This window comes from Poecilia latipinna, unplaced genomic scaffold (assembly GCF_001443285.1).
Source record: "Poecilia latipinna isolate Pla-1442-1.1 unplaced genomic scaffold, P_latipinna-1.0 Scaffold1631, whole genome shotgun sequence".
In the NCBI taxonomy this organism is placed as follows: Eukaryota; Metazoa; Chordata; class Actinopteri; order Cyprinodontiformes; family Poeciliidae; genus Poecilia; species Poecilia latipinna.
In genome coordinates, this window is record NW_015114247.1 from 172,009 (window position 1) to 184,554 (window position 12,546).

The following is a 12,546-nucleotide window of genomic DNA, read 5'->3' on the forward strand; positions in this document are numbered from 1 at the left end:
GGAAAAAATGGTTTACATCATGCCACTGGCAAACCTTGACTCCCCCTACCTGTAGGGAAGTGATGGAGGCTGCGTGCCCCTCCAGGACGGCCAACGGTGCGCAGGTTTGTAAGCACCACACTCTGATGGTCTTGTCGCAGGACCCGGCAGCGATCATGGTGTTCTCGTAGCTCACGGCCATGTCGGAGATCTCAGCAGCGTGACCGCGCAGGGTCGCCAGCAGACGCCCGTCGTCGGTTCCCCAGATCTTCACCAGGCAGTCGTCTGAGCCCTGGGAAAGAAAACGGAAAAAGAATGCAACGGCATGACTGTCACATGTGAAAACAACATCTTAAAATGGCTTAAAAACAATGAAACATGGGAATATTGAATTAGAAGATGATGGGACACCAGTAAAGTCTCAGGAAGTGCCAGTGGAAACCTCTGCCTTGACTGAAATCTGCAGCTGTCCACTTGGACAACTGCCTTCTGGAGAAAAGTTTTATGGTCAGACAAGACAATGACTAAGCTATTTGGCCAAGACAACAAGAATCATGTTTGGAGGAGTCAAGGCGAGGCCAGTTTAGCTACCAGTTGTACTGGTGCATTCCACAAATCTGGTGGAGGACTAACTCCACACATTCTTCCTCTTCACTGCAGATCAACAGTAAAATTGATCTATGTGGCCCAATTGGGCAATGAGCCCAAACATGCATTCAGATAAGACGTTCTAGAACCTCAGCGCCACACAAGACATCTGCAGGTTTCACCAAGGCAAATCTAAGACTGTATAAGACCTCTATGAATGGAATTTAACACCTACATCTCGAAAGAAATGTACAAACTTCATCTGACTGAAAATCCACAACAAATTCAAAAATCTTTTTTTAAGAGGTAACTTTGAGACTGTGTGCTATATAATAACTCCACCCTGAACTGAAACTGTTCAGATAAATCACTAAAGATCCAAACAGAATATAATATGCAACGCCATTGGAGAACGTATGTAAACCTTTAACCAGAACTATGCATGTGTTTACTGCAATATGAGAAATATGCTCTGTATGTACAAACAAAAAGCAAAAACAACAAGTGTACTTTTATTGCAGCAACATTTTTGTCTTCTATTTAAAAACTGGATACACTGAAGTATGACTAAATTGCACTTAAACACTCTCACACTAACATGCAATAGAGTGCAGGAAAACATTTGATCATGAACAGGAAGAAAGGCAAAGCTACTGACTAAGTGCCCAGGAAGGCTGACCTGCACAGAGCTAAAGAAAGTAGAGCAAGGTTCCTCAATTATTAGCTGCAATCAAGATTGACTTATTTTGGAAATACATCACATCTATACACTAAAATAAAATAAAAAATTTGAGGAAACTTGCAAAGCAGAATGTGGCTGAAATAATATTATTTATGTCTGATTTTTGTCTTTTATCGCATTCAGTTGCAACTGATGGTGAAAAACGTTGACAATAAACACTGTTCTGATTTTTATCAAAATCTTAAGTAGCAACAGAAATCACAGAATGTTTGAGCTCCACATCAAATAAGGTCCAAAGAAGCTTAATAAACAGCATGAGTGCAGCATCGAGAAGAAACCTGTCCGATTAAAGGTCGTTTCATTAACATTCCTTAGTTTGAGCAGAAGATCAAGAGCACAACTCAGGCATGAAACCCGCCTTCAGGGGTTAAGTAGGGGGAGAAACTCGGCTGAGCATTCCTGTCTGTGATCCAGCCTGTCGGGGGTTAAAATGTTTTGCAATTCAACGTGCTGCCACATCCATCTGTGCCTTGATTAAGATCTCGGCTTCATTTAGAAACACAACAGGTCACCGTCATTGTGATGCAAAAACACACATCAAATGTCTCCAATTAAAACCAAGAAGGTAGGACTTCGGAGGGTGATTTTCACTTCATACATGAGTTGGTGGGTAATGTTGTGTTCTTAATTTTTATCTCAAGAACATTCGACTAGAAGAGCCCAGATATTGAGTGTAGTTTATGAAAAGGTAATAGATGTTTGATCTGAGGGAGATTTGAATCTGTGAAGGACATTTTCTGTATTTTTCCAAACATTTTTCGACTACGCACAAACTCTGATTTACCGGAATAAAAGCGTCAAAGTTTGGAAAGAGAAATTTAACATCGAAACAAGGAAAACTACAATTACAGAGACTTTTCATCCAAACCAAGACGTCTCGATTTGTCATCTCCAATGACCCCGATAATGAGCTCCGACCGATTTCTGAGCTATATTACACAAATCAATATGGATGCCTGAGAATCTATGGCTTAACCAAAACGGCTCACACTTGTTCACGGAATAATCAGAGAGTGTGTTTAGGCCCCCCACACACACACACACACACAACAATCTAATAATTAATTAATAGAAGGTTGCAGCTGAAAGAGTGGAGAGATCCAAAAATAAGCAAATAAATAAATAAAAGTGATGAGAGGAGACAGCAGGAGAGAAAGAGAGAGGGAAGAAAAGAAGAGAGAATGAGAAAGTGACAGAGAGCGAAAATGAATTTTAACTCTGGCACTTAGCCAGCCCCTCAGAGGAAACATTTTCCCCAGTTAAGAAGAGGAATAGCAGGAAGGGGACTGCGGAGGGGAAGGGAACAAAGAGGGGACAGGCCAGGATGAAGATGGGTTGGAGAAAACGAGGGACAGATAACAGACACAGAGAGACAATCTGAGCTCCCTCCCTCCCTCCTTCGCAGCAGCCAGCCATTTTTAGAGATTTCAGGAGCAGACGCTGGAAATGGTGTACTGCAGCAAGCGGTGTTTAAATCAACAACATCAAATTGTTGGACCCGTGTTGGACTCGGCACGAGACGTGGCTGTTAGATCAAAATTTGTTGGATTTGTTTCTTCCATATCCCGTAGCTGTGAGTGACTGAGTGCAACTTCTGTGACGTAGGAGAAATGACCCGCACAGCAAGAAAAACAGACGCTTAAAGGTCTAATTAGGTAAACGCAAAGCTACCGACTCGTTCAGAGCTCAACAGGCTCCTTTAAACACAAGAACAAACAGGTGTCTCCCAAACGATTATCTTAGTTATCGATTAATCTAGAGATTACCCTGACTTGACGATTAATCGGTTTGAAAAAGTGGCACATTTTGCAGATTTTTTATTTAAACCATTTTTGCGCTATATTAGAAATACATCTAAAGATAAAAATAAACTAATAATTCAATTCCTTTTTTAACATTATGCAGCCTAAACTGGAACATAATTAAATTTGGAGCAAAGGATGCATCTGCAAAATGTGAAAAACTGGACCTAATATTAATACAGAGTAGGGATCATGCTGATTTTTTTTTTTTATTATTATTATTAATCTGTTAAAAAGGTGCTTTTTGGAGAATTTGTTGTGAAGAATTTGAACCTAAAACTATTCCACTTGAGGAGTTTTGGGTGGAACATTTTACCATGCAAAGGATTTTTTTTTTATCTTAAACACAAAATGTTTTTATATTTTATACAGTTTTGGCTAAATTACTGCTCTGAGTATGTTCACCTTTCTGGAAATGGCCTTTTTTTTTAAAACTGTCTACTCCAATTAACAATTAATTGTTTACTAAATTAGTTGAAAATTATTTAAATAATCGATTAATCTGATTAATATGTTCAGCTTTAGTCCCAACTGAGCTCAACTAAACATCTAAACATATACCAGCAACATCAAATGCAAAAAAAAAAAAAAGAAAGAAAACAGCCTTCTTACTGTGAAGATGCGGCGACCCGTCCTGTCGAAGGTCACGCAGTACACTGACGACAGATGTCCCAGGATCCTCTTGTGCATCTTCATGTGTTGGTAGACGGCTGTGGGCACCAGTTGACGGAGGCGGTAGGAGCCGTTCAGTCGACGGCTGTAGCTCGTCTCCACTTCATGGGCAGAGAAAAATCAAGAGAATCAGTACAAAACTCAAAGAGAAAAGAGTTGAGGAGTGAGCTAGAGAGGGACAGGTCAGGTTTGACCTGATCGATAACAAATTCTGGGTTCTTTGAGGTCTGAGTGGCAAATGAACCCAAAGTAAAGTGGAGCGTTCACGAGAAGGTCCCAATTCACAGTCATCTGATTTTTATCGTAGTAAAACAAGTGCGTCAAAGTGAATGCTGTTGGTTAGAAATTTAAGGAATATGGAAAAAATACAATTGTTTTCAGTAAGTTCAGGGAAAAATTGCCTGGTATGTGACAGATTGATTGGTGCAGCTATTAGTGTCAAGGTACGTCAGGGTTTTAAAAAGTTTGGGTTTCAAAACCACAAAATAAGGTTTCCTAAAGCCGACTGGTGACAGGCGACAGAAGGGGCCTGAAAGAAAGCAGCTCGACTTTTCTTCATTTTACAAAGAATACAAACTCAACAGCAGAGCTGTGACTATCGATTATTTTAGTCATTGATTATTCTGACGATTAATCAGGAAAAAAAATTGACACATTCTACAGATTTTTCTTAAAGATGCAAATAAACAAAGAATACAATTCCTTTTTAAAATAAGAAAATAAACATCTCAGTAGCTTGAATGGAGTTTATTTATCAATTTATTTCCTTTAAATAAACTGAAACAGGCAAAGCTAAACTATGCAACTGGAGGAGTTTTAGGTAAAATATGCTTAGCTTATATTGTAGTGCTAAGCACAAAATATAGGCTTTGATTAGCCTATCAAAGCCTATATTTGATTAGTGTGTCCTTATGAAAAATAACAACAAACAAATTATTAAAACTACGATACACAATTGTACTTTTGCAGCAGTAAAAATAATAGCTGTTTTTTTCTGTTTTAAATTTAATGGATCAAATGTTGGTGTACATACAGCGACGCAGTGTAGTTTTACTTAAGGTTATCATACTGTGACGAACCCATCCAAGCTCGTGCATGTTCGAGATAAAAAACATAATGATAATTCATACCAATATTGGGTGGACTCCCATAAATAATAGGTGGCTCCGGGGGTCTTCCACAGTGTAGTGCTGCCAACGCCGAACCTTTCCACACAACATGTTTGCAGCCTGGAAGAAAATAGGAAGCAGAAACAGTCATGTTTTAAAGATCGCTGTGCAGCACACCTTCAGCTTGGTCTGGATGTATTTAAGCCCTCCATCTTTTAACACTTTCAGATTTCGTTCCCAAAGGTTTCCATGACAGCCTGCACATGTATAATGTATATCCACCGGCTTGTGTCGATGTTAAAAGCAGCTCATGCATTGTTCATCCACTTACTGTTGCTGGTGCGCAGGAGGTTCTGCCTGCCGGCCCCCAGCAGGCTGGTGAGTCCCGGCACGCTGGCGGGGACCTCCCTCTCCAGCAGCGGACAAACTCTGGAGCAAACCTGTAGCAGGTGGTCTGGAGCGACGTGTCTGCACAGCTTCACCTGAACACAAGCGTTCAATCAGCGACCACCGCGAGCAGGACAGCAAAGAAAAAAACAGAACTCTCTCACCCTGCTAAAGCATCGTTAGCTTTGTGCTAACGATGCAGAAAGCTACATTTGATACAGTTCCTCTCATTAGAACAAGCCTTAAAATACAAATATTCAGTCAATAAAACTGGATTTGAGTTGTTTTAACTACATGCAGTCTGTGTTATATGAAAAATTGATGTGACTGGTTTACCCAAGGGAAAAAAAACTAAAGTTTGAGATTTCAGCTTTTTTTAATAGAGAGCAGCTGCATAAAGAAGAAAGTGTGCGTGCAGGCAGGTATGATTATCCGACCTGCGTCTGTACTTTTCCATAACTCTCACACCGTTCAGCTAATTTTAAACATACTGAGCAATTGCTGAGATGTAATTGGGTCGTTTATATTCTGGCAAACTCACTTTAGTAGCATTTCGTAGAAAAAATACTGTTCTGTAAATCCAGGCTAAAAAAGTCAGTGAGTGAGAACCTCATTACAGCTGGTTTCTACTGGATGACATTCAGCTTTAAGTTCATCGCGCCATTTTACACTTCCGGCTTAAATGATGCAGCTGTCGACTTATTTTGTGAAACTCTTTATTCAGCATTTCTATCCTTGTTTCGTATTTCTATGTATGATGTTTGCAAATAATGTTTTTGAAAAAAGTGAGCATCAGTGGATGTTAATTGCCACATTTTATGACATAAGGCATTGGTTAGTTAGTGGCATCAAAGCACATCAAGCTTTCAACTAGTTAAGACACTAAAACATTTATCATCTATTTGCATAGTTTTAAGTCCAGACAGCTAAAACTCAAGACGAAACAAGACACAATATTGAGTTTATGAGAACAAGGCCTTTACTCTTTCTTTTCCCAATCTCTTAAATCTCTTCAGTACATTTATGCTACATTTAGACATCCAGCCATTGGTTGTTATAGTGATGTTTTCTGTCTCCTTCAGCGTCTGAACAACTTGCGGTGCTTACATGTTGTTTTGATCTTATCTGTCACTCTGTCGCCATTTATCATTATGGAAACCCAAAATGATGCCAAATCTTCTATAACAAGACAGCAGTCACCTCAACGAGAAATACTCTAATGTTACTAGACCATGAAGTACACTAGATTCATATTTATATATAGAAATCACATATGCAGGCTGGAATTGAACCTACAACATCCCGATTGCAAGTCAACTACTCTACCCACTGAAGCACAGCAGACAGGCCACAGTTGAAGGTCTGTAAAGCAGCAAACCTGTTAGTACAAGGTTGTTATATAAGTGTTGCTTGTGCAGAAGATAAACATGACATATTTTTGAAAAACAGACATAACTCTACTTATTGGGAATTAATTTTATGCTGCTGCTTAACCTCATACATTAAAAATAAATAAATAAATGTTATAGATACGTCTTAATACAATCTTGTATTGCTTTCTGGCACAAAAAAAATAACTGTTGCTCTTTTCTCATAAATCAAAGGTAATTGGATCACGTTACAAGTTTTTGTGTTAAAACTCAGGTATTTTAACTCAAGATTTTAATGCCGAGAATCTCACTGTGTGTAAGCAGGTCATTCATAATGTGCCTGCACATATCAAAAACGCTGAAACAATATTTTGGCCAGTCGTGAGTCTGAACTTAAACCAAAAAAAAAAAAAAAAAAAACTGGAAGCCAAATTGACATGTTTAGAGTTTGTACTGATAACTGGAAATTTATATCTAACAATAACTTATGATAAGAAACATCCAGCAACATAAGGTCAAAAAGCAAAGGGTTTCCTTTTTCAAAATGACTTAGCATCTCTACGGCTTTCCCCAGAAACAAACAGGACGAGGCTAACAAAGACAGCTAGCCGTTGACCAATATTCCTAATAACTACATTCTCTCTCAAAATGCCCAATAGGAGAAGCACACAGCCTAAAATGTCACATAGCTAATGCTCAGCAGCAGAGAGTAAGGGGGTTGGTGCTTGGGGGGGGGAGGGGCACAAAAAAAAACCATGGGGGAGGAAAAAAAAAAAAAAAAAAAAACAGCCTGTTATAAACACAGAGTGTCACTGATTCCACTGACACATGGGGGACTCTCTCGCATGGCCTACTTCTGAAGAAACACACATGCCTGGATGACTCAAAGAACATGCAACACACGGCGGGATTAAAGGGAGGAAAATAAAAACCTGGTGTTCGTTTAAGGAGACAAGATTCTGTGATAAAACATCCAAAAACAATTAATTTACACTGCACGTCTCAGCTGGTTAAATAAGCTCACTGTTACACATTTACTCCTAGAAAACGCACTCCTTTGCTTAATTTCTTTATCTAATCCGCAACCATAACTTATTCCCCACGACACACACACACACACACACACATACAGATACCCTTTAATTGCTTTCAACATCCTTGATGGCGCTGAGACGTGATCAGAGTTGCCAAGCACATATCAGAGCCCGACTCAGGCTGATCTAATAACGGCACATAAAAACACACACACACGTCCTCATATACATAAGTGAAAGATGTGCAAAAACAACTGGCTCCATTTTCCTTCAGAACACACCCCCGGCCACGACTGCACCAACACTGAACACATGGTCACTCACACCCACTGCAACTTATCTATTTTTTTATTCTTTATATCTTACACCTCCTTGCGTAACAATGAAAATGTGAAATTAGCAACAAAAACATACATATGTAGCTTCTAATTCCAGTTTAAATTACTTGGTCTAAAATTAAGCGAACATTAAAGGATTACATTTTTAAATAAATCAATAATTCAATCGATCAGCTACTAATAAGGTAACAAAATATTTCAATTTTTTCAAAATCGCAGCGTTTCAAAAACGCTATGAATCCGTTTAATTTACATGGAGGATGGAAATAATCAAAAATCTAATTAATCCCCCCCCCCTTCAATTAATTAGCCATAATTAATATTGTTAATTACAACAATATCAATGAGGGGTATGCGTGTGCTCTTCATTGCTGCCCAACCCCCCCCTTTCTTTGATAGAGAGGCAGAACACCGACATTTGAAACGCCCCACGATCCGCTTTCCGTTTTTTGGTCGAATAATTAAAACCGCGTCCGCAGGATTTTTGTTCTTAAATACTCTATACACAACAGTAGATGTTACACACAATAGACCGGTGAGGTTGGCTGAAGAAGGGAGGAAGAAGAGGAGGAGGTGGAGGAGGGGGAGGAACGGAGAGACAAGCAGGAAGAGCGAGAAAAGAAACGCAGCCAGGCAGAAGAAGCGCGCCGTCAATTATTTTCTTTAAACATCTAAGATTCGTTTCTGTCGTAATTCGCAGCGTTTCGCCTGTCGATCTCTACACGCACGTTTTCGTAAATGCGAGGAAAGACACTTGCAAACCCGTGTGTATATTTATTTCCTTTAAATGTGTCACATTCAATTACAAAATATCAGTATTAAAATAAAAACAATTAAAATGGCAACAAAAAAAAATGAGTCGACTACTTCACTTCACGCGGGCGAGCTAAGACGTAAATATGCACGCGATAACAAATGGTCTCCACGCCCCCGTGCGTAAATAAGCGCTTATAACCGTTTGTTTACATGACAATTAGCCTTTAAATTAATAGCTCTAATAGAACATATCAGCAAAAAAGTTACCTCTCATCTTCACATGAGCTGATCAGCTTCCTTTCTTGAGCTCCAACTTGCATCCAAGTTCCCCTATAAACAACTCCTTCTCCCAGAATGCCTCCACGCCGAGCAGGGAGCTCCAACAGAGCAGCTTTACTAAATTCTGCTGTTTATATCTCCCCTCTCTTAAAAAAAAAAAAAAAGTCATCTTTTCCAACTCTTGCCCCATGCACACAAATGTTGGTTCTTTGTAGGACAAGAGCGCCTCCATCTCTCCCAGGCTTGTGGCGCAGGGAGTCCCTCCTCCTGATCCTGGCGCTCCCACACCACACAGCCCTCGTGACGTATCAACATTTCGCACACTATTTTCCAACAACTATTTAAACCTTTTGGATCTGCGTGACACCGAACCCGCACACCGGGCTGCACATGGGGTCGGCTTTCGACCCGGTCGGTGCTGCAAAACAACCCCCCAACCAGGAGCCAGCTCGCCCCGAGAGTGCTTTAGGGTTCTTTCTTTGCCACCTGATTTAAAAATTGCGGGAAATTCAATTTTTATTTTGCTCTCTAAAAACTTTTTCCCTCGGTTATAGAGCAGCCTTACCAAATTTTTGTACGTCCCGGGGTGCTCCTGCCCTGTCCAGTCCAGCCTTCTGGGTAGCAGCTAAAACAGAGAAATAATGTGGAGTGTGACCACCCAGTTCATAAATGTGTGGAGTGATGTTTTAAAACGCTAAATGATAATTCAGAGAGAAAAGGCAACATCACACAGTACAGTGCAGAGAGAAGCATCTCTCTCGTAGTGCTGACTGCTTACCTCCTTCTCCTCCACCTCCCTTATCAGGGTCTGAAAATAGGATAAAAACGCAAAATTACACCTCATGACAATTTTGGACATGTTCTAAATTAACCTAAAATGCAAAAACACCAACCTCGGCGGCTTTCTGGCACGGTCCAGCCTCTAGAAACCGGGCTATTAGGAAGTACAGTTCTGGTACGGTTGGAGGGGGAGAAGAGGACGGGAGCTGCGTTAGAAGAGGGCACCGAGGAAAATTTTGGGGGCTATTAAAACAGCCGTGACACACTCTTCGATCTCACTTTACTCACCAGAAGTCAACTGCGCGATGTGTGTACTGTCTGAAGCCATTTTGGGTGTTGTTTGCCAGGGCAGCGCCAGAGCTTGTGTGCTGGGTCTAGGTGGCTGCCCTGTAGCTGTCACTGTTTATCCACCAGGAAGAGGCTGCCTCCATTCAGCCTCGCTCGAACATAGTCCCGCCTGCGTTAATATTCATCCGCCGAGCGTCAGCTAGTGCGCGCCGTACGACTCGCTGCGCAGGATAACGTTCTTCAGATGTTGGCGACGAGTGGCTAAAATATCATTATGTTAACAGCTGCTTCTGCTGAATTTTATTTTCCGTTGGTTTGCATTTTTTTGTTTATTTGTATTAATCCCCCCTCCCCCTCAACGAAAATGGCGGAACCACACAAACAAGTGCGTCTCACTCGGTCTCTGTAGAGTGGAGCTAGAAATGGCAGCCTGCTAAAGCAGAGGACACATTGCTGTAGCTTAGCTGTTACGACGAAATTAGCCTGTATTTACCACATTTTACGACAAAAAAAGTATTACACAGTTGTAATTTAACAGAGGACGCAGGGAGCGTTGCATAATTTCTACGACATTGTTTAACAGAATTTGTTGAATATCACGGCTCCCCTGTCCGTGAAGGATTTACAACCGTTGTATCTAACTGTGTACATTGTTTTAGCTCTGCAAACGTGTGAATATGCGTGTGTTTTTACTTCGCTCGTTGTTGCCGTCTTGTATAACACGACGTTGTAACACACCCACTCTGTGCCGTTTGGTGGGGAAGTCGTCCATTTCTCTTCCAAATATTGCTAGGCAGTAAAATGGGGGGAAGGGATGGAAAAGGGGAATGCAGCTTAATGAATGAAACCCCGTGAGTTACAGCAATTTAATAACAATAGAAACTGAAGGCTGACCATCAAGGAAGATTCACAAGAAAACACACGCCGCAGGATGACTTACAGATAAGAAAAAGAAACAACAGTTAGTTTAAGCTACTTTTTGCATCATTTGCCCCAAAGTTTTATTTAGGAATAATGCTAAAACAAGCAACTAATTTTTTTTCAGTGTCCATACTAATGTTTTGTGTGTGATTTTGCAAACTTGGGAATGTAATAACCAAAAAGATCAGCACACAACATGGAAGTAAAAGCATGTCTCACAAAAGTTAAAAGGGTTGATTTTAGTCGTATCACACATTTGAAAGTGCTTTTTGACAGAACGAAAAAGACCTAGCTTTGAACGGACTTTGACTGGGCCAGTCTCACACACGAGTATGCTTTGAAACCATTCCACTATTCCACTTTTGCCCTGTATTTAGCTTCATTTATCTTCTCCTCAATCCCTGTAGTTGAAGAAAATCATCCCCAGAGCAGCATGCTGCCATCACCGTGTGTCAAAGTGACAGTGGTGCGTTTCTAGGGTTATGTGAAGTGTTGAGTGTCTGTTTCATTTTCGGCCTTGTCTATCCGGAGCATTTTCTTCCACCCCTTTTGCTGCGTCCCTCACACGGCTTGTGGCAAACGACCAACACAACTTCTCATGACTTTCGTCTTGTCGTTCTTTCATAAAGGCCACATTGGTGGAGTGGATGAGTAATTCTTCTCAGGCGACCTCCGCGTCATGTACGCACACAAAGACGGCTACCGCTTAGTGCACACGCAGCAAGGTAAATCTTCCTTAACTTTGTCTTATTACGAACAACACTTAAACTTAACTGCATCCATAAAATGTATAATATTTTGATTAAAAAAATAATAATTGTAGTTATTTTCATGTGTTTACTTAGAGCAAAACCAGCCAGGAGTTAATGTTCTCCCAACCTGAAAACACAACAAAAACAAATAATCTTTTTATGTTTTTTAAGATAAGAAAGTAAGCAAACCAGAAAATATTTGTTGCTCCTTTTGCCCGTTTGTTGCGACCATTTAAATAGTTGTTTTTTTTTCATATTGTAGAAAAGGTAAAAAAAAAAAAAAAAACAGCAATTTTCATTCAACAGACTAGATTTCCTGCAATGAATAGCTTTTTAGTGTTCAGTGTTCAACCCCTTGATAATAGCTCCCAACATAACAATTTTATATTTACTAAAGCAAGGCTTTATTCAAACATGATTTGGAAAACCCTTACAGGCTTGTTTTGTTCTGTTTTTACACCTACATGTTTTAGCTCATTCAGCTAATTTTAAAAACAAACCAAGATTACCTAAAGAAATGCAAAATGCAGATTTGAAATAATTTTCTCTTTTACGGAGGAGTAAAGCAATCCAAACCAACAGCTGAAAATATAATTAACTCTTGTTTTTAAACCACATTTTTTTTACTTTTTTTTTTTTTAATTTCACCCAAACCTGATTAGAGTAGCATTTGAAGAATCAAGAAATTACACACACACACAAAACACACCTTGTTTGACATCATGAAGTGGGCTAAAATATGGCAAAAA

The 12,546-nt window shown here is 40.0% G+C and overlaps 1 protein-coding gene and 1 long non-coding RNA gene across 3 annotated transcripts in view; one reads left to right on the plus strand and one right to left on the minus strand.

Moving 5' to 3' along the window:
- Positions 1–10,266, minus strand: part of phip (PHIP subunit of CUL4-Ring ligase complex) — a 50,982-nt gene extending 40,716 nt beyond the window's left edge. For both annotated transcript variants that reach the window (XM_015059487.1, XM_015059486.1), the window contains exons 1-8: positions 10,125–10,266; positions 9,950–10,008; positions 9,835–9,864; positions 9,622–9,681; positions 5,224–5,374; positions 4,914–5,012; positions 3,724–3,884; positions 50–271 (exon numbers count right to left, since the gene is read on the minus strand). In XM_015059487.1, the coding sequence (XP_014914973.1) occupies positions 50–271; positions 3,724–3,884; positions 4,914–5,012; positions 5,224–5,374; positions 9,622–9,681; positions 9,835–9,864; positions 9,950–10,008; positions 10,125–10,164 (822 nt within the window). In that variant the 5' untranslated portion in view covers positions 10,165–10,266. The remainder of the gene's footprint in view (positions 1–49; positions 272–3,723; positions 3,885–4,913; positions 5,013–5,223; positions 5,375–9,621; positions 9,682–9,834; positions 9,865–9,949; positions 10,009–10,124) is intronic.
- A 115-nt stretch (positions 10,267–10,381) lies between these two features.
- Positions 10,382–12,546, plus strand: LOC106964166 (uncharacterized). Its single transcript, XR_001428337.1, has 2 exons — positions 10,382–10,509; positions 11,675–12,546. It is a non-coding gene; the product is annotated as an uncharacterized LOC106964166 (long non-coding RNA).